The sequence below is a fragment of the Aulonocara sp. 'chitande type north' Nkhata Bay genome, linkage group LG11, assembly GCF_057382095.1.
Source record: "Aulonocara sp. 'chitande type north' Nkhata Bay isolate Kocher_YH1m ecotype deep benthic linkage group LG11, A_spYH_male_GT1.1, whole genome shotgun sequence".
Lineage (NCBI taxonomy): Eukaryota > Metazoa > Chordata > Actinopteri > Cichliformes > Cichlidae > Aulonocara > Aulonocara sp. 'chitande type north' Nkhata Bay.
Genome location: NC_141354.1, coordinates 4,278,697 through 4,304,231, shown reverse-complemented (window position 1 = coordinate 4,304,231; position 25,535 = coordinate 4,278,697). Strand labels below are relative to the sequence as shown.

The 25,535-nt window shown below is 43.3% G+C and overlaps 2 protein-coding genes and 1 pseudogene across 6 annotated transcripts in view; 2 read left to right on the top strand and 1 right to left on the bottom strand.

Annotated features, from left to right (window-relative positions):
• The first annotated feature begins 421 nt into the window (after positions 1-421).
• On the top strand, positions 422-15,244 carry preb (prolactin regulatory element binding). Its single transcript, XM_086310258.1, has 11 exons — positions 422-798; positions 2,005-2,111; positions 3,144-3,306; positions 3,614-3,809; positions 3,992-4,242; positions 9,215-9,295; positions 11,847-11,974; positions 12,698-12,871; positions 14,425-14,497; positions 14,576-14,735; positions 14,813-15,244. The coding sequence occupies exons 3-11, from the start codon at positions 3,172-3,174 to the stop codon at positions 14,905-14,907; spliced, it is 1,293 nt and encodes a 430-aa protein (XP_086166384.1). The 5' UTR covers positions 422-798; positions 2,005-2,111; positions 3,144-3,171; the 3' UTR covers positions 14,908-15,244.
• LOC147318353 (zinc finger protein 862-like) lies at positions 4,341-7,293 on the top strand (annotated as a pseudogene).
• Positions 15,245-15,324: 80 nt separating the features above from the next.
• hace1 (HECT domain and ankyrin repeat containing E3 ubiquitin protein ligase 1) overlaps positions 15,325-25,535 on the bottom strand; it is a 28,478-nt gene continuing 18,267 nt past the window's right edge. For 2 of the 5 annotated variants that reach the window (XM_086310256.1, XM_086310255.1), the window contains 7 exons: positions 23,704-23,853; positions 20,909-21,105; positions 20,538-20,669; positions 19,147-19,245; positions 18,618-18,688; positions 18,411-18,524; positions 15,329-18,170 (listed from right to left, as the gene is read on the bottom strand). In XM_086310256.1, coding sequence (XP_086166382.1) covers positions 18,068-18,170; positions 18,411-18,524; positions 18,618-18,688; positions 19,147-19,245; positions 20,538-20,669; positions 20,909-21,105; positions 23,704-23,853 — 866 coding nt within the window. In that variant the 3' untranslated portion in view covers positions 15,329-18,067. Of the gene's footprint in view, positions 18,171-18,410; positions 18,525-18,617; positions 18,689-19,146; positions 19,246-20,537; positions 20,670-20,908; positions 21,106-23,703; positions 23,854-25,535 lie in introns of all 5 variants that reach the window. The other 3 variants (XR_015131445.1, XM_086310254.1, XM_086310257.1) reach the window with 3 other exon arrangements.

Here is a 25,535-nt window from a genome sequence, read left to right as displayed (position 1 = left end):
GTCTGCAGATGCTCAGACTGTCCCAGCTCATGGCATCTGGATCTGTTCACAGCAGCTTACTTTGATCTGCATACACACAGCTCTATAAACGCTGAGGCATTTGTAATGAAATAAGATCTTTCTCCACATTTGATCTTCATGTTCTGCCTCCTACATTTAATCTACTGAGGTCACGTTTGAATAATTAGATTTAAAACGAAATGTAAAATTAGGATTCAGCTTAATCTAAATGATGAGCATGGACATTATAATAAAATGATACATTTTATATCAAATTTTATTCAGTGTATGATGACAAGATGCTCCTGTCATGGTCAGCACTGGTCTTTATTTACCCGTTGCTATGTTGAATCGTAGTTTCGGGGCTCTATTGATGATGCCTTTCTTTGCCTACTATGGCACTCAGCAGAGTGAACCTGAGCGCTTCAGTGCGTCATTCCATTGAACCACACTGAATTCACTCTGATCAGCTGTTGTGGAGCAGGAAGCTCGGAGTTGTTCAACTTGGAATTTATTTTTAAACTCCGTTTGTTGAACCTACTTCTTGGAATCAAGTCAACACACGACACCAGACGGTGGCGATGATGCACCGTTCGCTGTTTGCCCACCGCCATTCCTTCTTTTAAGAGAAAGAAGAAGAAATCTTAACGCCTGGTTAGCTGCTGACGTGTATGTGCGTGGAAGTGTCAGTGGATATCGTTTAGTTCTTTCCGCGACAGTTCAAAATGAAATCATTAGATTGAGCTCGTACCTCGATGGTAAAATACGAGCCGAGGATAGCGAGGACTATCAGCACAGGTAGGTGTCCAACATTTAAATCACTGACCGGCTAGCCGGCAGAGCTAAAGCGCTAACTGTAGCAAATACAGCCGAATGCTATACATTAGCAAACCGTAGCGGTTTAAATACACCATTAACATGGTTCTGGTTCCGTCGCTGCCACCGTTTCCTTTCACCTCATGGTTTTTCATTCAGTCGCTGCTCAGCTGCTCTTTAAAGCACAGAGTCCTGTGACAGGCCGGCTGTGTAGCTTCTCAGCCGTCCAGGTTACAGTAGCCTTAGAGCTTGAAAGGAAGGTAACTGCACTTATTTTCAGGGTATGTCTTTTGTGACGACATTTCGCCTCTTCCGTTTGACCTCTCCTTCATTTCCCTTAAAACTGAACAAACGTCTTGGAGAAGGGACGAAACGTGTTCAAAAATCCAATTGACCTTCTTTTCAAGCTTATATGTGGGACTCAGTAGCTTTCTCAGTCCGACACGCCAGCACATCATCAGCTGCTTCAAGAAACACGATTACTACATTAACCCAGAAACTAGTAATACATGAAGGAAGAGGACATCAGCCACGCAGGTTTCATTCAATGAATAGTGGCTTTTATATAGTACTTAAGTTAATTAGCTTTAAGCATTTCATCTGCGTACAATTCATGGCCGTTTAAAGTGGATGTGAAACACTACATATATTAAGTGTAATTTACACCATAGAGCCTTAAACACACACTTAAACACACACACACACCCAGTCACGGCTTTAACACTGTCAGGGAAGCGAGAGTTAAGATCCTTCAGCATCGCTACAGGAGGAAAATAATGCTACATAACATTGTGCTTGATTGTTTGGGATTTATGACATGTTTTAGAGCAGGGCTACAGCGTGTATATTAGGCTAATGCATAGTGTTTGTGATAAGAACAAACCTCAATGTCTCATGTGGGAAACAGTGCTAATCATAGCTGTATTTACATAATAAAATAATCCAGGGTTGGGGTTAGAGGAAGCTGAAGCATCATGCAGATTCTAACCAGCACCCAGTTATTCAGCATGAGCATTCATGCAAAACTTGTGTGTGCACATGCTTCTGCTTCACACTCAACTTGACCTGTAATGATTTGTCCATCAGTCTGCTTTGATGTTTTTCAGCCTGTTGGCTCTAGTGTTATAAAACCCCTCACTCTACTCATACTGTTGTATTAATATCTAAATGCTGTTTTTGCCTCCTCAGGGTAACAAAGCATCGCACAGCTGCACACAGGAAGGCACACAGCTGCTGCCCTCACCAGCAGCTGAACAGCAACACACACAACAACACTTTATGAGGACTTTCCAGAGGTTAGCAAGCTCCTGTTTAAACCTGTATTTTTTGCACTATATTGGATGACTTGAAAATAGTTATAATAAAAGAAGCCAGAAGAAAGAGCACATTGGAGGAGCTTAAACTGATAATGGTTAGTCTTTTGCTAGAAATATAACCTGCTCAAAAAACATTAAGGGAACAGTTGATGATCATCACGTATAGTCGGTTTCACTTCTGACCTTCAACTCTGGTGCAAATAAAAGTGCAAACAGGTGTGCTGGTGAGGCAACAAAACAAAAGCAACACTAAATCTTTTTACCCACTAAAATGCTCGGCGTTGCGGTCTGGAGCTCTGTTATACTGTGGACTGAAAGTAACAATGGACGCAGCGTATGTGAGACAAAGGGAGAGAGATAGAGTCTGCAGCACTGTTCCTGAAATCGTCATTAAAGCCTTTACTGGGAAAAGCCAGCCTTAAACTCAGGAGTGAAGACGGGCAAACGTGGTCGCTGCTGTTTGTTTAACACAGTGAAATGATGCAGCTCACAGCTCCGGTTTTATATCCGATACCTGCAGCAGACGGGCGAGTCTAAAGGGGGGCATGGGGTTTCACGGCTTTCTGAACATGTTTCAACTTGAAAGTGGAATAATATAAAATATTGCATTAATATTTAAACATTTTAAAATAAAAGCTTTCTTTTTCACAAGCCAGAAAAAACGTACATGGGCCATTAAACTCTGAGCCACTAACCTGAGGGTTGTAAGGTTGGACCCTGAATTATTGTTAATGATTTCATGTCAACACCAGCAAAACACCTGTTTCCAGCAGCGTGCTCTTAACGTCACAAAGCCTTCCAAGCAGCCAGAGTGAAGGTCATTATTTTATGCTGTATCATTTTGTTTGATTGGAAATGGAAGTTGCTGGACTAGACGTGACTAAGATGGTTAATGGTTGCACTGTTTAATAAAGTTCAGGGACGCCATCGGCATCGCTCAGTGTAACCTCTGTAGCTCCAGCAGAGGGAGGACAGACGACGTCACAGATGAACTTACTCTGTTTTCCACAGGTGTGTCTTGGCAGCTTTGTGAGGAACAATGGGGAAGAAGAAGGTTCCAGATTTGTACAGAGCCCCCTTCCCCTTGTACTCTGTGAAAGTGGACCCTGACACAGGGCTGGTGATCATAGCAGGAGGAGGGGGGGCCTCCAAGACGGGCATAAAGAACGCTGTGGTCAGTACTGAAGATGGGTGTTGTACAGTCGCTGTAGTGTTGCTGTGTCATTGTCCTGATAAGGCTCATTTATGTGATCTAATAACGTATACCAGGATGATCACAGACAGCATGCTACGGCGGTTTACATGCACACATGAGTTCTTCTGTTCACTTGTGCTTTTCTTCTTGTATTTCTTGACTCTCTGGAAACAAACTAACAAAAATAGTGTTTTGAGTGTGTTTGGTGAGAGTATCCTGATACATGATGCACACTGAGTTTGTATCCATAGTACAACAGTAGCAGACTGATGTTTGTGTTTTACAGCACTTCCTGGATCTGCAGCTCGTTGGGGAATACCAGCACAGTGCCAGTCTCCTTCACTCCCATGATACTGACACACGTGCTACCATGAACATGGCTGTAGGTAAAGGTGTGATTGCTGCAGGACAGGATGGGACCTGCTGTCTGATGCAGTTTAAACAGTGCACGCAGAAAGAAGCCAAAGATGCTAATAAAGATGGTGAGGCACACTGCTACAAGCTAAATATGCTAAAATGACACCTCTTTATTGTGTCTGATTCAATTTAATGTTATATTTCCCAAACAGCAGCTACAGCACTGAGCATGAAGAAAAGGGTTTTATGGTCTGAGACAAAGACTGAACACCTTCTGTTCAAATAAAAAGTGTCCTCTGTGCTGCAGGGAAAAGCAAGCAGCAGGGTAACGCCAGGCTACGAGCTGGGAAAGGAGACAAGTGTGGACAGGATGGAGTTACACCATCTGGAAACATGTCAGATATGAAGGACGAGACGATTCACATCTCTGTGACCGCTTCAGCTGAAGTGCAGTCAGACCTGAACCCTCAGGATCCGCTTCAGAAAGTCGTCAGGTTCAGTCCTGACCAGAGCCTGCTGCTAACTGGAGGCACCGATGGGCACATCAGAGTCTGGGAGGTAAGACTCAATCATTTCAGCCACAGCTGTTAAACATATACAGTTAGCTCCGCATAGACAGAGACGGTGTTTTCTTCTAATGTTGGAACATTACCACAATGAAGAACACTTTCAGCCTTCATGCAGTGTGTGGAACAAAAAGATTGCATAAACTGAAGCATTTCTTTCAAAAACACAATCCTGTCACTTCAGCGGCTCAAAAGTAATAAATAAACTAATAACTAAAGTATTGATTTCAGGGCTTGCAAAATCGCTAGTCCGACATCCCGGGGCTTTTTCCAGTCGGGTTACTAAAATCTATCTCAGCCCTGCCTGTCGGGCTATCATAGGAAGGTGCTTTTGCAAATGTAGCTGGGTAATTGTGTCATTAGCATCGATGAGCCTCTGTCAAAATGTGACGTATTGAATCGCGTTTGACTTTGTGCTTGTTTGTTGCTTTCACTTTCATTTTGTGATCGCACAAACTGTATAAAGAGCGGCAGTACTGACTGGTGAGTGAAAAGCCGACCACAACGCCGAAAAGTTCTGACAAATCAGACTACGAGGCAAAAAGAAAGCGCATCTTTTTTGGTTTCATGGACAAAAGAATTTCTGTGGCTGGGATATGACGAGCGAAATAACATCATGTTCTGCAGGGTGTGTCGTGAGTTTTTGAGTCGACAAGCGCCTTTGTTACTGGGACCAGTAATTTTAGGAAAGACCCCATCAGAACCCGTGAGACATCTGTGCATCACAAGAAATGCATTGGTAAATGGTAAATGGCCTGTATTTATATAGCGCTTTACTAGTCCCTAAGGACCCCAAAGCGCTTTACATATCCAGTCACCCACCCATTCACACACACATTCGCACACTGGTGATGGCAGCTACATTGTAGCCACAGCCACCCTGGGGCGCACTGACAGAGGCGAGGCTGCCGGACACTGGCGCCACCGGGCCCTCTGACCACCACCAGTAGGCAACAGGTGAAGTGTCTTGCCCAAGGACACAACGACTGTCTAAGCCGGGGCTTGAACCGGCAACCTTCCAATTACAAGGCGAACTCCTAACTCTTGAGCCACGATCGCCCCGCATTATTGCCCAGTCTGCAGCATCTTTCCCAGAACAAACACCAGTTGCAAAAAACATACTAAAAATAAACCAAGCACAACAAGAAGTCCTGAAGAAGCTGTACCAGAACTGCGTACCATGTTGCAAAGAGTGAACTACCACTGGCAAAATTTAGCCGTCTTTGCAAACTTCAGAAAGCAAATGGCCTCGATCTTGGTTCCACTTGCCTCAGTGACCATGCTTGCAGAGTTTATTGGAGCAGCAGCACAAACTTCAAGACACCGGATTGAAAAGGAAATTCAAGAAAGCAGGTTCTTATCCATTCTTGCAGATGGCAGTACAGACACTGGTATAATAGAACAGGAGCTGGTTCATGTCAGGTATGTGAGGGATAATGGTGACGTAGCCACATACATGATCAAACTTCAGCCAGTCAAGAGTGCAAATGCTGCAGGTATTTTAGAGGCTTTTGATGAAGCAGCGAACACCATGGGTATCAGAGAAGATACGTGGAAGGAGAAAGTAGTGTGTGCAACTGTTGATGGCGCTGCAGTGATGATGGAGAAAACAGGAGTAGCTGGGAGACTGAAACAGAGGATACCCCCACATCATAACAATCCACTGTGTGGCACACAAACTAGAGCTAGCTGTGCTGGATAGCGTGAAAGGCTGTGAGTACCTGGTGAAATTTGAAGATACACTGAAAACCATCTTTAAGATGTACTACTATTCCCCAAAGAAGCGAAGAGAGCTGACAGAGATAAGTGAGCTGCTAAATGTGGCCTGAAGAGCACACGGTGGCTCCAAGCCGGCGGAGATGACTGAAGGCTGTGGAAAAAAATTACACTCCCACTGTTGTTCATATGGAGAACATGGCAGAAGGAAGTGATGTCAAAGCCGAGGATGCAGCCGAGGCTAAGGGGGTGGTGCAGGAGATGAAGACTGAGAAATTTGTTCGCTTCCTGCGTTTCATGTTGGACTACAGTACCATCTTATCCAAGTGCTGTACGGATTTTCAGCATGATAACCTAAACATCACACGAACAAATCAGTTAGTTGAGAGCACAACATCACGCTTACTCAGCCTAAAAACAAAACCAGGAGAATATCAGAAAAGCTTGGACACAAAGTTCACAGCGAACCAGGATGGTAGCATTTGCTACTGTGGAACTCGGTAACAAAAAGTCAGCCTCTGCTAGCAGAGGTGAGGGCACAGGCAGAGGCACCTTTGGTGCAGAGATCCAGAAGATTATTGACAACACAGTCAAGTACATGGACAACAGATTTAAAAATCTGCGTGGAAAAGCCTCTCTCTAGTTTCAAGGTTTTTGACCCTTCCACTCTTCCCTACCCCAGAGAAGAGCTGGCGAATTATGGGGATGAAGAGGTGGATTATCCTGTCACACATTTTGCCTGTTTGCTAGATGAGAAAGAGAAAATTCCACAAGAATGGATGGATCTAAAAGTGTGGCTTGCAGAACGCCGGGGTAGCAAAGTAGATTGCTTGTACAGAGATCTCCTCTCTGAGAATCCAGAACATCTCTCTCATATCTTGTTGCTGGTGAAATTAATGCTGACACTTAGTCCATCGACAGCCATCTGTGAGAGGATTTTCTTGCATGAACCGAGTGAAGACAAACATCGTACCTCTCTACACCCTGAAACACTGAATGACTGCATGCCACTCCCTATTAATGGGGAAACAGTTGAATCTTTTTGCCCTGACAAGTCGATTCGTTTCTGGATGTTTTCTTGAAAAGGTTCAAGACACCTGGATCATAAAACCCCGACAAGAAGAGCAGTGAAATGGAGGGCAATGCAAAGGAAGAGAAAGCTGATGAAGGAGATGCTATGCCCTCAACGTCGAGTGGCATTTTCTCATCCGTGACTTGAGTGGAAATGTCAGATCAGGATCTGACACAGGCTGATTCATGTCCCACACAGTTCTTACAAGTTCACAGAAATTTCTGTTCAGTTAGAACCAAGTATTTGAGTTGGTGATTGTAATTTATATACAGTTGTTGTAATTTTTGTTTTAACAGTTTTTTGATTGATGTTTTGTTTCCTTTACAATATTATACAATAAAAATAATCTTTTTTTATTCGGGCTACTTAAATTTACTTTGGGCTACCAAAAACTGAAGAGTGACTGGCCGAAGGGCTAGCAGGGATTTAGAAACTTTGCGAGCCCTGGATCTCTAGTACTTGGTTGAGAACCCTTTGCTGGGAATGACAGCCTGGAGTCTTGAACTCAGGGACATGAGCAGGTTTCCTCCTTTCTAATGCTCTGCCAGGTCTTTACTGCAGCAGCTTTGCTGTGTGTTTGTGGGTCTTTCTGTCCAAAGTCTTCGATAGTTAAATGCTTAATTGGGTTAAGATCAGCTGACTGATTTGGCCATTTGAGAATATTCCCCTTCTTTGCTTTAATAAACTCCTGGGTTTGTTTGGCTGTGTGTTTTTGAGTCATTGTCCATCTGTATTATGAAACGCCCCCCAATCAATTTGACTGGCGTTGGCTGCATTTGAGCAGACAGTTTGTCTCTGAACACGTCAGAATTAGTTTGGCTGCTTCTGTCTGTGTCACATCTATAAACACCAGTGTCCCAGCACCACTGGCAGCACCCCCAAGCCATCAGTCTCCACTGTGCTTACAGATGTGATGGCTTTGGGTCATGAGCTGTTCCACACCTTCTCCGTGCTTTTCTTTCTTGCCATCGTTCTGGTAGAGGTGGATGTTGGTTTCATCTGTCCAAAGAATGCTTTTCCAGAACTCTGCTGGCTGTTTAGGTGTGCTCTCTTTTGTTTCGCTTTCTTTTCTTTTTTCTTTTTTTGCAAGCTCCAGTCTAGATTTTTTGTTCTTGAGACTTATGAGCGGCCTGCACCTTGCAGTAAGCTCTCTGTATTTACTTTCATGTAGTCTTCTATGGTAGACTTGGATACGCCTACCTCCTGGAGAATGTTGCTTGGTTGTGAAGGGGTTTCTCATCACCATGGAAATGATTCTGCGATCATCCATCACTGTTGTCGTGGACGTCTAGGTCTTTTTGAGTTGCTGAGTTCTCCAGTGCTTGCTTTCTTTCTCAGGATGCACCAAACTGTAGATTTTGCCGCTCCTAACAGTGTGAGTGTTTTCTCTTTCCGCAGTTTAAGGGTGGCTTGTTTCACCTGCACAGAGAGCTCCTTTGACCACATGTCTGCTCACAGCAAAATCTTCCAAATGCAAGCACGACTCCTCAAATCAACTCCAGGTCTTTTATCTGCTTGATAATGACAGAACGAAGGAACTGCCCACACCTGCCCATGAAATGGCCTTCGTCAGTTGTCCAATTACTTTTGGTCCCTCTAAAAAGAGGGTGGCACATGTTAAGGAGCTGAAACTCCTAAAACCTTCATCCAGTTTGAATGTGGATAACCTCAAATGACACTATGTCCATATTCATAATGTAACTATAACTGGAATGTTTCAGTAAATAAGTATTAATCACATCTGCAATTTTCTAAGTACATATATTTCTAAAGGTGTTACTACAGATGTTGGTAACAGCCCATCCAATCCATGCATGCAAAGAAATCAAGCATAGCTCTCTATAATGTTAATATTATGTTAAATAATGAGAAATGACACAGGGGAGCATTGAAAACACGAAGAAAGGCATGAAACCAGCTGAAATCTCAGTCATTAGAAAGCAATCATTCAGTGCACGTCTTGTTGTTGTCGGCAACAGTGGTTACTGAAGGTAAACATGAGCACTGGGGTGATAATCTGCAAGTGGAAAGAACGTGATTTCACTATAAACCATAATAATGTATTTATTGTTTTTGAGCTCAGTATTTAGTGGAGTGAGATGTTATAAGACGCTGGTGTATTTGTCCTGCAGTGGAAGAATAAAACGTTGTCTTCACCTGGTATGTCCTGTTTCAGTTTCCTTCCCTGAAGAAAAAGTTTGACTTCAAAGCACATGAAGGAGAGATCGAAGACTTGGATATAAGTCCTGGGAACAAGGTCAGTGTCAATATTGAACAACACAACTTGCACCACTTGATGAGGTGAACCTGTTCATCTGCTCATTAATGCAAATGTCTTATCAGCCAATCACATGGGAGCAAGCCAGTTTAGTTTTATTTATATAGCACCAAATCACAACAAGTTATATCAAATCACTGTAAGGTATGTAAAGTACCCTACAATACAAAGAAAACCCCAACAGTCATATGACCCCCCCTATGAACAAGCATTTTGGCAACAGTTGAGAAGAAAAACTCCTTTTTAACAGGAAAAAGAGAGCCAGAGATTAATAATGACTAATAATTGAATCCAGAGTGATGGATAACCACAGCGTGAGTCTAAAGGTGAGTGAAGAAGAAACACCCAGTGCATCATGGGAATCCCCGGCAGCCTACGTCTATTGCAGCATAACTAAGGGAGGATTCAGGGTCACCTGGTCCAGCCCTAACTATATGCTTTAGCAAAAAGGAAAGTTTGAAGCCTAATCTTAAAAGTAGAGATAGTGTCTGTCTCCTGAATCCAAACTGGAAGCTGGTTCCACAGAAGAGGGGCCTGAAAACTGAAGGCTCTGCCTCCCATTCTACTTTTAAATACTCTAGGAACAACAAGTAGGCCTGCAGAGCGAGAGCGAAGTGCTCTAATAGGGTGATATGGTACTACAAGGTCATTAAGATAAGATGGGGCCTGATTATTTAAGACCTTGTATGTGAGGAGCAGGATTTTGAATTCTGGATTTAACAGGAAGCCAAAACAGGAGAAATCTGCTCTCTCTTTCTAGTCCCTGTCAGGACTCTTGCTGCAGCATTTTGGATTAGCTGAAGGCTTTTCAGGGAGTTTTTAGGACATCCTGATAATAATGAATTACAGTCGTCCAGCCTGGAAGTAATAAATGCATGAACTAGTTTTTCAGCGTCACTCTGAGACAGGATATTTCTAACTTTAGAGATGTTGCACAAATGGAAGAAAGCAGTCTTACATATTTGTTTAATATGTGCATTGAAGGACATGTCCTGGTCAAAAATGACTCCAAGGTTCCTCACAGTGTTACTGGAGGCCAAGGATGTTTGATATAAAGGAAGGTTGGAGATTGGCCTATAATTAGCTAAGACTGCTGGGTCTAGAGATGCTTTTTGAGTAAAGGTTTAACTACAGCCAGCTTGAAGGCCTGTGGTACATAGCCGATCATTAGAGATAGGTTGATCATATTTAAGATCGAAGAATTAATTAATGGCAGGACTTCTTTGAGCAGTTTTGTAGGAATGGGGTCTAAAAGACACGTTGATGGTTTGGAGGAAGTAATTATTATAATAATAATAATGGATTGGATTTATATAGCGCTTTTCAAGGCACCCAAAGCGCTTTACAATGCCACTATTCATTCACTCTCACATTCACACACTGGTGAAGTTATTGAAGTTAACTCAGAAAGATCAATTGGAGAAAAAGAGTCTAACTTAACATCAATGGTACTAAGAGTAGCTGTAGATAATATTACATCTGTGGGATGATTACTGGTCATTTTTTCTCTAATGATAAAAACTTTATTTGTGAAGAAGTTCATGAAGTCATTACTAGTTAACGTTAAAGGGATGGTTGGCTCAACAGAGCTCTGACTGTTTGTCAGCCTGGCTACAGAGCTGAAGAGAAACCTGGGGTTGTTCTTATTTTCTTCAATCAGTGATGAATAGTAAGATGTTCTGGCTTTACCAGATTGCTTTTTTTTTTTTTTCTTTAAATAAAAGCAAAGAAGTAAAATTATTAATAAGATAATTAACCTTTGTAGCGTTCAGGTAGCTGCTCAGCAAATTTAGGTCTTTGGTTAAGATGACCTGCTAAGAAATGTGATTTTGGGCGTGGCGTGGTTGTTGATGTCAGGACTTGAAAAGAGAAGAAATTGCTGATTTACTGGGATTTTCCTGCTCACCTATCTGTCATTAGAGTGATCTGAAAAAGAGAAAATATGTCATGACCGGCAGCTCACTGTCAGAGGAGAATGGTTGAACGTTCGAGTAGACGTCTACAGCAGCAGACTGGACTACATTTCTACAATTGCTGTTTCCAAAATTGGACAACTGAACACTGAAAAATCATCAAATTCGAAAGTAACTTTTTCTACATCTGAGTGCTTTTTGTCTAATACACACACACAGTAACACTCTGAGTGCATCGGGAGCAACTTGGCGTTCAGTGTCTTGCTCAGCGATACTTTAATAAGCAGACTGGAAAAGCCAGCGATCACAAACCACCGACTTTCCAGTCACAGGCACCCTCATGACCTCCTTAGTCACTAGATTTCTACAAATGTCAGTCCCATCTCTTCATCACCTTTTGGAGTTTTTCCCTCATGGATGTGCAGCTGACAGATATACAGAATCTGTGTGCTATGATGACAATATAGATGTTTCAAGCACCTTGTTGAATCTGTGCCATGAAGAATTAAGGCAGCTGTGGATGCAAAAAGGGGTTCAGGCTCGTACCGGCACGGTGTAACTTAGTAGCCAGTTAGTGTAGATGGTTCATCAGTAACCTTCTGTCTGTTGTCATATAGCATCTGGTGACTGTTGGTCGGGACTTTGCCTGCAGTGTATGGAGTGGCAACCAGTTGTCTATGAGTCTTAAATGGCATGAAACCATGTCTCAAATAGATGAGAAGACCTATCGATATTTGGCTTGCAGGTAAAACCTAATCTAGCTTGTTCTTCAATCAAAGAGCATCTTAGTGTTTCATACAGTACGGTGCACCCAGAAAGCATTCATGCTTCACTTGTTCCACGTGTTGTTACAGCCTTATTCCAAAACGCATTAACACAATATCTCACAATGATGCAGTGAAACAAAGTTGACTGGAAATTTGTTTAAATTTGAAAAATATAAAATGGGACACTTCCACAAGTACTGAGTGTTTGTGACGGAGCTCCTGCGTCCTGTTTTCATCACCTGTCAGATGCATTACTCAAGAAAAGTGATGCAGCATGTTACTTATTTACTCACTACAGAAAGTAATTTGTTACACTACTTGTTACATTGCATTGAGATCTGAAAATGGCTGTGCACTGTTGCTCCCCATCTAAGCTGACGGAGCTGCACTGTGCGCGTCAAGCTTGTAGCATTTAACAGCTGCCAGAGGTGCTTCAGCAAAGTACTGAGCAGGCTGTACTTATGTACCAGTGTGCATCTTAGTCTTTCATTTTTTAATCAACTTGCAAAGCTTCAAGCAAACTTTTCCATTTTGTGGAGTTTAGTCTGCAGAATATGAATGTGTAAAATAAATGGAATCCATCCATAAGACTAAGAGATGAAAAAATGTGGAACAAGTGAAGTGATGAGAGTTTCTCAGGTGCACTGTACAGACGTCTGTCAGTAACAATGACTGCATGGTTGTCTGTTCGCCTGTTTCAGGTTTGGAAAGGTTGAAGACCAGAAAGATGCCCTGAGACTTTACACCGTGCAGATCCCCCATAAACGAGACAGAAAACCTCCCCCGTGCTACCTCACCAAGTGGGACGGCAGGAGCTTATTGGCCATGCTGACGGCTCCCTGCGGCACGGAGGTCATCTCCAGTCTGGCTGTCAGGTAACAGCTTCATAAATGCTGACATGCAGACTGGCTGTTGTGTTTGTTGAGATGTGGTATGACTACGATGTCTAACGAGGCCCTCGTTTCTGATTTCAGACTTTTTAATCTGATTTAGTGCGACCTAAGCTCTGCTCCTACAGAGGCTGATTATCTGCTTTAATGTTGTCACGTCCTCACAGCGTGCGGCTCTGAATACTGTCGCTCCTCTGAACAAGTCTCAGACGTCCTGGCTCTAACTCACAAATACACAAGTAACTAATCAGTAAGCTGGAGAGGAAATGTCTTCTCACTAATTTAGAGCATTTTCATTTAGCCTGGAGAGTGTGTGAAAATGAGAATAGCTCCAGGTTTTTCCAGCACTGTATCCATGGCGACAAAGAGGCTCTGATGACTGCTCCTTTTTAACCTTGAATAGTAATGACTTCATCAATAAAGTTGTAACCATTACACAAAACATGACTCATAACAATCCCATAGACTTCTTACTGTATACAGCTACTCTCACTGATGTTTATTATTTAGACTCTGTCCGAGTTTACCTGCAGAATCACTTTTAATCTTCACCCTCCGTGTTCATTTTACATCGTTCCTACAAGGCTGCTCAAAGACATCCTGCCATTAGCTCACTCTTCAATCTTTATCACTCTTTATTACTTATGTATGCATGTACATTTAGGATGGCAATAATTAAGCTATTACTCAAAAAGCATCTCTAGACCCAGCAGTCTTAGCTAATTATAGGCCAATCTCCAACCTTCCTTTATATCAAACATCCTTGAAAGAGTAGTTGTCAAACAGCTAACAGATCATCTGCAGAGGTTTATTTGAAGAGTTTCAGTCAGGTTTCAGAGCTCATCACAGCACAGAAACAGCTTTAGTGAAGGTTACAAATGATCTTCTTATGGCCTCTGACAGTGATGTTTCTCCCACTGAAAACATCCAGAATCAACCTTTTGGGATCTTAATATTATACAGATTTACTAACTGTAACCCTCTAGTTGGGGGATGGACAAGGTACCTCTGGGTTCAGGCAGCAAGGATGTTGGCACTGTTCTTTAAGTCCTGTGGTTTATGTGATGGTGACTCTTGTTCTAACACGCCCTATAGTCTAAAGAGCTTGGTAAGAAAAGTGTCTGGACCTCTTTAAGTTGCTTGAAGACGTTTCACCTCTCAAGCAACTTAAGGAAGTCCAGACACTTTTCTTACAAGCTCCTTAGACTACGATGACCTGGATGACCGAGAACCTTCACAGACAACACGTCCTATAGATGTTTACATTGGATAGTGTGGAGGCACTGCTCCATCTCTGTACTGCTTTAGCCTTCGCTGTCTTTTAGACGTCCCCTTTACTAATTTTCATCACTAAACTGGACCTCTGAACTAAGATGGCGCCCACAACAATGCTAAAGTCAAGGTCTTCAGTCAGCAACCATTAGCTGTGCACATCTTTTATCAAAAGTGATTAGTGTTTCTCTGAAAGCACGTTTGCGTAGCATATTGAGTTTGGAAAGGCAAGTCGGACTTGAAGCTGTTTGCTTTCTTCCTCGTAGTGACTCTGGAACATTTCTTGGCCTTGGAACTGTGACAGGATCAGTAGCAATCTACATCGCGTTCTCCCTACAGGTGACACGCTGCACTTACAGATGCATAAATCCAACAAGCAGCCATGTTTTTAACTTATAACGTGGTGTTTGTATGCAGAGGCTGTATTATGTGCATGAATCACACGGCATCGTGGTGACAGACCTGGCCTTCCTGCCTCACTCCATGAAAGGCAAGAACATCAAGGGGAACAATGAAACAGCCCTGCTGAGCGTAGCTGTGGACAGTCGCTGCCAACTACACCGTGTTGCCAGAAGAAGTAAGTCTTGCATCATCATTTATTGAACATGTCTCATAATCTCAGAGCCTGTTCATCATTTCCTGTGTTCTCTCCAGGATACTTCCCTGTTTGGCTGGTGTTGTTCTTCTGTGGTGTCCTGGTGGTGGGAGTCGTTCTCCTCCTACAGCACCTCTTTCCAGGGTTTATTTAAGTCGTACATGTTGCCACGAATGAGCATTTAATCATCTCTCTGCATCGGCGGACCTGAGTTCAGCCTTCATGCGTCCCATCACTGCACCGTTACTAAACCAAACCTGGACAGCGTTAAAGGTTTATCATCGTTTAAAAGCCGGATTTTCATTGGATTGTTTTGTGAGGACGTTGCCTTTTTATTAAAAAAACGTTCACAGTGAATGATCCATTGACTTTGAGTAACTTTAAAAAAATGTTGGCAGCAGAGACATGAATGATGTCAGAAGCTGCTCGTTGGTTAAACATGTTTTTGTCTGGATTCAGCTCAATATAAATAAAAATGAATCAAACTGAAATTGTTTTTCATTGGACGTCTGAATTCTGTGCGAGCTTGTGTCGTGTTGCAGAAGAATAGCAAGTCTGGCTTTATGAACACCTGAACAGCTTCTTCAGCCTAAGGACAAAAATAAGACTTAAAAAACAACCTGATTCCATTTGGTTAAATAAAAGAATAAAAACTAATAAAAACCAATGATTTTAGCAGTTTACTTTGTGCTTCACAACAGTGACTGTTCAAGCTCTACATTTTACAGCAGTTAGTTTTAAAACCCTGAAGTTTATTTGAGCACAGTAGAAACTTGCTGTTGAACTCATCCAACAGGTAAACGTCTCAGATGACCAGACAAACCTTTGATTGTTGGGTCTTAACTTAAAGTATTGTTTCTTGAGGCGACTGTTTGGTCCTGTGTGAATAAAACTGAATAAAACAACCACATGCATAAAGGTTATTTTAATTTATAAAGACACTGGCTGTAAACAGCTGGCCTGAGACACAACAGACCAACAGGACTAATCATTAGTGATAGTATGTCTTCATCAATAAACTGCAAACTTGCCTTCTCGTTAGAGAGCTCGAGCTCTTGTTGCATTAAGCAGTAGCTTTATTTCAATGATCTTAATATTTTTTCTGCCATCAGCTGTCACGATGTTTCAGCCTCTCGCCTGGATAAGGTACCTCTGGGTTCTGGTAACAGGGATGTTGGTGCCTTTGTGGATGGGTCTGGTTGTAGCACATCCTGCAGATGTTCGCACTGGGATCTGGGTAGTGTGAAAGCTGCACCAAAAACTGCATGTACTTTAATATGCTGTTTTCCCTCTCCTTTCAAAACTGCATGCCCAAAGTATTTTCCTAGAATATTATTTGGAAAGTATTCCCAGCACTTCACTCGTCATGTTACAGCCTCACTCAAAAATGCATGAAATCTTCACATCACACACAGTGCAGAGAAGTGATTGTGTGAATATTAGACAACGCTTCAGTAGAAAGGACAGAAACAAGTATACCTGCCCAACTAAGAGTTTTCTTTCTTGTTCAAACTTCTTCCACTGATGGAGGACGCTGATGTTTGGACGCTTCAATCCTGCAGAAATATTTGTACTTATTCTCAGCATGATGTATATTTTACAGTACTGCCTAAATTCTTGATTTATGATTAAAAACCAGCTTCTATTGGTTCTTGGCTTTAAAAAATAAAATCAGTCACCTATTTAAAAAAATGCTAATGGTTGATATTTCCTACCTCTTGAGCTTCAGTAGGTGGCACTAATGTGACGGCGCAGAGCTGCTAACATGAACACTAGGGATGGGTATCGTTTAGGTTTTATCCGATACCGGTGCCAAATCGGTACTTTTGAAACGGTGCCGGTGCTTAAAGAATGGAGAACACAAACTTTGTCCAAAAACCTCTCATGTTCAGCTGGTTTTTTGTAAAAAGATAACAATGTTAGCCTTTTCTGCAGCTATGTGGCATATAAGGCATCACTCTTGGCTGGAAGCAGTGCTTAAACAGTAGTTACCTGTTGGTCTAAACTGATGACCGGAGTGCAGAGCTCATGTCGTGGCCATTTACACCTGTCCAGGCAAACAACCTGCTGGTAACCCCGCCCCTTTTTAAAAAACCCCCAAGTACAAACGTTTGCCTCTGCTGCTTAATGGCAACATGTCCGAGTGTTATTAGATAAAATCTCAAAGACAAACATCAGCAAAAATATCAATACACACCAGCAACACCAGTGTCTGTATAAAAACACATTTGAAAAAATATGACAGATTAAACGATCTCTACATTATTTATATGCTCCCTTTACAAAGAGGAAAAATACAGCAAGCTGATACATTAATGGCACGATGCCCATCTCTTTGAACGCAGTGTTGTATCAACAATAACAAAAACTGAAAAAGAGTCCTGCTTTCAAAACGTGGACTCTCTTCATCATCATCATCATCATCAGTGCTTTCAGCGGGGGAAACGTTTCATCACCCATCCAGCTGACTTTGGTTTCAGCTTTCAGGGAGGAGCCTAAAAGAAGGTTTAAATGACAAAATCTTATTGAATACAGTTATAGCGGCGCCATGACAACGTAGGACAAATCTGTCAAAGGAGGCGCCGCCTGTAAGAGGACATGCAGTCTACATGTTTACAGACTTGTTCCATGTTTCAAACTTTGTTTCGTGGTTGGGCTTTTGATACTTTGTGCAGTTGGTTGCTGTGTTGGCTTGTTGAGTCATCTAAGAAATAAATGGCAAATGATTACGACTATTTTTGGTCATGTAATTATAAAACCAAAGGTATCAAAAACCGTTCACTGTTATTGGCCCAGGTATCAAACAGTTACACAATACTGGCCCAAAGAGTAAACGAACGATGAAGGCCTGAGACGGCACAAAAACAAAACGTGATTCCATATATTGTGATAATGTTTATGATGCACTTTGATATATAATCTCAACACAATGTGTGTCGGTATGTGTTTTCAGTACAAAACGTATCTTCTAAATAATGTTTTAATCCTAAATAAATATCTGCATGAAAAACAGTCCATTGAAATACATGATTTGCATAAATCACCTAAAAATGAAATGCTGGGTGCTGGTTTAGCTCAGTGGGATGAGGAGGCGACCACATGCTGCAGGTTCTCCCTCTGCACTCCTGTCAGTCTCTGCTGTGTCTCCAATGAAAGCTGAAAAATGAAATCCTGGCACAGGCGTGAAGGGAGATCTGGACCTGTTTAAGGATTTTCCCTGTTCATCCAGCAGAAGAAGCAGCTGACTGCAAAAGGGTCGTCTGTGGAGGAGGAAGGAGGTGGAGGCTGGAGACGGTCAAACCTGCAGACACTGCTCAGGCCATGGTATAGCCATAGCTCCCACAGTGCAAAGCCACCAGCAGGCGGTCCCTCAGGACCTCCTTGCTTGGGTATTCTGGAAGTTTCAGCATGTTGATACTGTGGAGGGGGTAAAGGCGCCATGACCAACACAGCAGGGGAACAGCTCATTCTTTACCAAAACAACTGCAGCTATATTAATGACCTGTATGCTTGGTTTGAAACTTTCTAAGAAAGAAATGATTTTATGTACTTTTCCCAGTATTTATTATATTTATATGTAATTTCTCTCTATTGGAAAATGAAGGGGGGATTAGCAAATGATAGCAGGACGCAAAAAAGAGATCTGTTTCTAATTACCAGGTACTCGAGGTAGGCAGCAGGTTGGAGGTGTACGGGACTGCAGCAATAGTGAATTTCTGTAAACCGCTCCCACCCATCAGGTAGGCAAATCCTCCATGAGGAACCCTGGAACTGGACGAGGATTATATTAGCACCATTCCCTTTAAAAGGCATTTACACGTTTCTATATTTAAAAAAACTGTAGAAGGAATTGAGCTGACAAACCTTCCCGTGACAAACTGAAGCAAGAGAACCCTCTCCTCCTGGGTCAGGCCCGTCACCACGTCCCAGAACCACTAGGGGGGAGGAAAGCTAATTAGCTGGCAGCTAAAGGACATCCTCATATTACTGACAATGACGAACTTCACTCTGTCTTTTCCTACGGAGCCATGAAGTAAACGTTTCCCTATAATCAGTGCTGTGTTCAAAATTAAGCAGAGCGTGACAAATACATGCGACGTGTAAACTCCATGTCAGCTTCACGTATTGTAGAGTAAAATTTTAATGTGAGAGGAAATCAGAGCAGGTGAAGAGATTCTCTGGTGAAAATTAGGAAACACTCGGTTTAAAGTGCAGTCACAGGCACAGACTCAGTGTTTTTCAGGAATTTCAAAAGTTATTTTTTATAGTTTTGCATTATTGAGTTCTTTTGCAATTCTTTACAAAGTACTCAACGAAAATGTGAAGGTGTCTCTGGTTGACTCAGGTCTTGTGTTCAAGGATTTGGTTCTTGTGTGGTAGCAGAGGGGCCCACCTGGATGACTGGCTCCTGAGTGTCGTATCCACTGGTGTACTCAGTGTTCCTACACCAGTCCTGCACATCAATCTCGGGCATCCCTGATAGTAGGAGCTCCTGTATGTGTGCACGTACACGCAGCGATGCAGCGACGTGCACACAGAGAGAAAAGAAAAGATACTAACTGAGACGAACACAACAGGAGAGCACAGAGCTCCTCCCACAGTTCAATGGTTGGTTGAGCAATACACTCACACATGCTCACTAGGGCTGCCACGATTAGTCACTAGTCACGATTACGTTGACTATCAAAATCGTCGACGACTGATTTAATAGTCTTCATTAGGCCTTCATTTCCCCAGATTTGAAGGATGGATCGGGTGTATACTTCGTAGCCCAACCTATCCCAGAATTCATAGCGCGGCCCAGCGCAGCTTCCAACAATGGCGGCAGCTAGTTAGTTTTAATATTACTCTTATTATTCTTTCTGGGTCACAAAATAAACGTTTAACATATCTTCAGGCGAGAATGTAGCTGTGTAAACTTCAAATATCTGCTCAGTTTATCAAGACACCGCATATTTTCAAAAGCGCTCCGACGTTTTCGGAGACGTCTGTTACCCACTAGCTCGATAGCTAGCCGGGGTTTAACGCTCACTAGAGCCGTGAGAACACCGGACTCCCGGCAAATCGTTTTCAAACCCACCGCCGTCTTTCGCTGCTCAGGTTAAACATGATATATGAGTCACTTAGATAACTTAAAAATGTTATTTGTAATATGTAATGTTATATTTTTTTTAGTATTTTATTTGTTCCTGACTAAATCTCTTTGGCTGAGATTAAAGTTTTTACACAGCTGAATAAACGTCAAGCAGACAGCTGATTATCAGAAGTGTGAGATGCTCAGAGTTTACTCCAGTGTCCTGTTATATTTTAGATAGCAAGGAGTTTATTAAACTTCACCGAAACAATCTGCAGATTTCATTAAAATTGAATAAACTACCATCTTGTCTTTATTTGTAGTGAGCACCTTAAACACTTAAAGCTGTAAGCTAATGATAGTTATATAAGAGCAGATGCTGCTGGTGCAATAAGCTGAACGTTTTACGTCCAATGGATGATCATCTGATTAGTCGTCTATCAAAACAATCACTTGTGGCAGCCCTGATACTCACACACTGCAGTGTGAGTATGTGTGACTATGGCCATTTTACCAAACCCAAAGAAAAAAAAGTGTACGTGGAAGCAACACAGCACCTCCACACAGGAAGGCCCCAGCTGGATGGTGGATTTCATGCTGTTAAACCAAGCAGCCTAAAACCTCATGGTGTTGAGGTCTGAATGTGGTGCCAGTAAGGAAAGAACAAGGATAAAACTAACAAGAAGAGTAACTTGAGGAGGAGGACTAACCAGTTCATATTCGTCAAAGAGCTGAATGAGCGAGGCGGGGATGAAGGTGTGGAATCCCTGCAGGAATGCATTTATCTGAGGCTGGATGGCTCGAGTCATCCTCAGCTCTGTCACTAGCTGCACATACTCGGCCTAACAGAAGAGGCACACAAAGACACCAAGCCTGAAGAGATGCCGACTGACAGAAATGGAAAAGACAGAGTTTATACATACATGTCATTTTTAGCACTCTGCTTTAAGCAACAGCAACAGGGAACACTGAGGCACAAATAGCTGACATACAGTGTTACGCTTCATCCCTTCACCAACCAAATAAGTTCCTGCATTCCACTGACACTGGGACACGTCAGACTGTATTTGTGATGACTGACCTTGTTGTCCTGGGTGACCAGGATGCTGGTCCCTCCGGGTTTTAGTGGCACTTCCTCCATCGCTCCGAACACATCAGTCTCTACTGAGAAGGTGAGCTCCAGGCCCAGATCGCTGATGTCATTGTCCAAGATCCACTGCAGATTCTTAGCATACTCTGGATCGATAGAAGACACGTCCTGGTAATTCACAGGGATACCTGTGAAACGCACAAGACAAGACGTCACCACACAACGTAGCACTAGAAACAAAAACACTGGAGCCAAGGAGGTGATATAATCAGACATTTAAAAAAAAGTCATATTACACTATAAAATATGGGGAATTTGGACGCCATGTCAACACCTCATCCTCATTGTGCTCCTCATCCTGCTGAAAGAGGGCCCGACAATCAGGGAGTGCATGGTCTGCACCAGTGGTTGTGTAGATGGTACATCGCCTGAGGCATCACACTGCCTCTGCTGGCTTGCTGTTTTCCCATAGTGCATTCTGACACCAGATGTTCCCTCAGGTGGGCGACGTAAAAGAAAACATGATTCATCGGATTAAGCCACTTTCTTCCATTGCTCCAGTTATGATGCTCATGTGGCCATTATTAGCATTTTTAGCGGTAGACACGGCTCAGCAGGAACAACCCTGACTGGTCTGCAGCCATGCAGCCCCATGTGCAACAAAAAGTGATTCACTGTGTATCCTGACACCTTTGCATCAGAACCAGCATTAAAACAGTACCTTATTTGTTGGATCGGAGCCTACAGGCATCACTCCCCACACGAATCAGTGTGCCTTGTCTGCCCATGGCCTTGCACTGGTTCTTTTGCTCGATGTTTCACTATGGGAATGACCTTGGCATGATCAGCTCCAGTGACATCGTGTGTCCATGACAGATCTGTTGAGATGTGGTCAGGGCTCCGCCCCATCATTCTAGCATGGCCAACCAGACGTGTTAGCTGGACTGTGCTTAATATGTCCTCAAAAGAAATGAACTCATAGTTACATTCTGTAGAACAGCAATCACATCGAAGAAAGCTGTTCCAGCAGTTTCCTGGTTTTAGTTAGCAGCGTACCCAACGTTTGTGTAACTCGGGCTAACGCATTATGGCAAGCCTTTTTAGTGTCTAGCTAGCATCAGCTTGTTAGTAGGCCACAAACCATGCTAGTGTCACACCACATTAGATGGTTAGCCGATTCTAGGGTTTGGCTAGCATTAGATTTGTCACTACCCGATCCGTACCGGAAACCCGATCCGTACCACGTATGTGCAAATCTTACGTCTCTTCTGCGCTGGCTAGTAGAACTCAGCTAACGTGTCATGTTCATTCTCACAGCAACTAGCTCGGCCTTAACCCCAGCTGCTAGTGCTTGCTACAAACAAGCAACCCTGGTGTGGCTTAGTTTCACCCCTTTCTGTTACCATGACTACGGCTCCTACCCACGCTGGTCAGACTGAAGGCCAAAGAGGCGTGATCCCACCCGTCCATTATGTGGTGCCCCGATTAAGAGCAGGGACACTCACCTGTGTACATTTGTAATGGCACTAAACATGGCCAGGCTTCTCTGGCGGACCCTCGAGGCTGCCCCCACTGTGCTGAGATGCCACAGAAGGTCTTGGAATGGAGGTTGAGAGTAGCAGGGACTAACTGACAGGGTGCCTGCTTGCCAGCTGCTACTGCTGCAGGTGATACGCATCATCTACGAGCCACCACGAGCTGGGCAGACATGATTGAGAAAGATCCCCCCCACTCTCCTAACATTTGAGGTCCTCCTGGATCAAAACATGGCTGAGCTGGGTGGTAAGGACACAGAGAGTGATGCCAAATCCAACCTCATCAACCTAGGGAACATGGAGGAGGAGGACTCCACGTTCCCTGCAGAGCAGTGCAGATCACCAAATGGGGCAGAAGTTGCACCCCCAGTAGACACCAACTTGTATGAGGTCTGAATACCTAGTTGCCAAGCTAGTAGTCCCATGGCCAGCAGCCTAAGATATTTAAAGGGGAAAACACAACCTGTGTGGTGGCAAGAGCCTTCCACCAGCAAAGAAGCTTCTACCAGCAGTCCCAGTTGGCATGAGAGAAATGAGGCACTTCTGTTCAACCCATTTTAAGAGCAAGCTTCTGACCCAGGGGTGCTGGGTCACAAGCTGGATATCCAAGAGATGGGTGAGCTCCGGTTGACCAAACCCAGGGCGGCAAGGCAATCTCAGCTTCTTCTAACATATCTCTGCCCAGGAAGACAGATCGCCTCAACACATTCTTCCTATCAAAGGATGCACAGGTATATATGTAAGGATAAGCGAGTTTGGTGTGGAATAACTTGACTGGTCTACACAGGCCAATCCACAGAGTCCTGACCTCGACCTGACAGAACACCTTTGGGATACGTTGGAGACTGCGAGCCAGGCCTGCTCATCTAACATCTGTGTGTGACCTTACAAATATGCTTCTGGATCAAAAATTCCCATAGACCTCATGGAAAGCCTTCCCAAGAGTTGAAGCTGTTATAACTGCAAAGAGTGAACCGACTGTATGTGAAATCCTATGGATTACAAATGGGATGCCACTCAGGTTCATATGCATGTTAAGGCAGATGAGCTAATATTTTTGTCAATACATTAAATTAAAGGCGTGGGACATATTAAAGTGTTTCTGGATATTATCACTTACAGTCTAATTTTTCCACAGATCCTGGAGAAACATTGAAGGGACTTTCTCATCAGTCTGGTGTTTGGTGCAAAACTCAAACTTTATTACTTAAAGGTAGGTAACATCAGGTATTAGCAACCAAAGTTTCTTACCGAGTATGTGTTTGTAGAATGAGCGTGTGAAGTAGATGTTGACCAGCTGCCGGTGGTACAGAGCGAGACCCAGAATCTGACCTGCGAATCGAAAGTAGTTCAGATGGTCTGGGTTCACTGATGAGTTGCTGTTGGGTTGAAACGTTGTACCTGTGGATCATAGACACAATTTGTGATAAACAGGTGTGTGTGTGTGTACGGTAAGTACACTTTGTTTGTTTCAGCGTCTTAGAGAGACTCATCCTGAGACACTTGCGTCTGCTGGTGGAGCCTTGGCTGGACCCCCTGCAGTTTGCTTATCAACCCGTATCGTGTGGAGGATGCCATCATCTACCTGCTGGACCAGGCTTATTCTCACCTGGACATTGTTGGGAGCACTGGGAGGGTCATGTTCTTTGACTTCTCCAGTGCTTTTAACACAATCAGACCATCACTGCTGGGGAATAAGCTCACGGAAATGCAGGTGGACGCCCCACTGGTAGGTTGGATCACGGACTATTTAACAAGTCGACCACAGCATGTTCGGCTGAAGGGCTGCCACTCAGATAACATCCCGAGCAGCACGGGGGCGCCGCAGGGGATGGTCCTATCACCCTCCCTCTTCACCCTCTACACGTCTGACTTCAGGTACAAGTCACAGTCATGTCATCTGCAGAAACTCTCTGATGACTCAGCCATTGTGGGCTGTATCAGACGGACAGGAGGAGGAGTGCAGGAGTGTGGTGGACAGCTTTGTTGAGTGGTGTGAGCTTAACCATCTACAACTTAACATCACAAAGACAAAGGAACTGATCATGGACTTTAGGAAGCAGGCTCCTCCTCCTACCCCTGTCACCATCAGAGGGGCTGATGTGGAGATCGTGGAGGACTACCGGTACCTGCGGTAAACACTGTAAACTGGACTGGACCAAGAACACCAATGCTGTCTTTAAAAAAGGGCAGAGTCGGCTTTTCCTGCTGAGGCGGCTCAGGTCCTTCAATGTTTGTAGGAAAATGCTGACCATGTTTATCACTCTGTGGTGGAGAGCGCTGTGTTCTTTGCAGCTGTGTGCTGGGGCAGGGCGGTGAAGACAGCCGATGCCAACAGGCTGAACAAGCTGGTTAAACGGGCTGGGTGTCAGACTGGAGAACCTGGAGGAGGTGTCTGAGAGGAGAATGCTAAAAAAGCTTCTTTGTATCATGGACAACCCCTCCCACCACATGCACGCCTCCATGATGGACCATCGGAGCACACGCAGCAGAAGACTCATTGCCCCGAAATGCAGAACTGACCGCCACAGGAAATCCTTTGTGCCGGTGGCAATAAAACTGTACAACTCCTGAGGATTAATAACAAAGCTATTCTGTTCCCATTCAGACCGTGCAATATCACCAACAGTTGTTTCATGTATTTATTCATTTGCACAACACTATGTCACTTTTAGAATCACCTGCACTGATAGCTAAGCTATTTATTTTTCAGGATACAGTTATATTGTTACTTTGTTACAGTTATTTGATCTTATATTTTGCACTATCCTACTGTATATTACTGTATACTAGTATTCTTATTGTATATATTGTATATCTTATTCCTCTGCTCCTCTGTCTCTCTTGCTGCATTGAGCATGTGTATGACAAAAGAATTTCCCTCGGGATAAATAAAGTTCTTCTTATCTAATCTCATCTCTCTGGCATTTATTCTCTCCTCTCTCTCTCTAACACAGTGCTCTTGCACAGCATGACTTTCATGACTTAATGCATTTTGTAGATTAACTTGGGAAGCAGTCGTGCATTTTCCTCTTACAAATTTGTAAATTATGATTCTACAGAGGCAGTCGCCATTGAGCAAG

Bases quoted from the DNA above. Each gene is read 5' to 3' on its own strand.
- preb (XM_086310258.1), top strand. From the start codon at position 3,172: ATGGGGAAGAAGAAGGTTCCAGATTTGTACAGAGCCCCCTTCCCCTTG. The intron at 9,296-11,846 runs GTCAGTGTCAAT...GTTGTCATATAG, and splicing joins ATATAAGTCCTGGGAACAAG to CATCTGGTGACTGTTGGTCG. The intron at 12,872-14,424 runs GTAACAGCTTCA...TCTTCCTCGTAG, and splicing joins ATCTCCAGTCTGGCTGTCAG to TGACTCTGGAACATTTCTTG.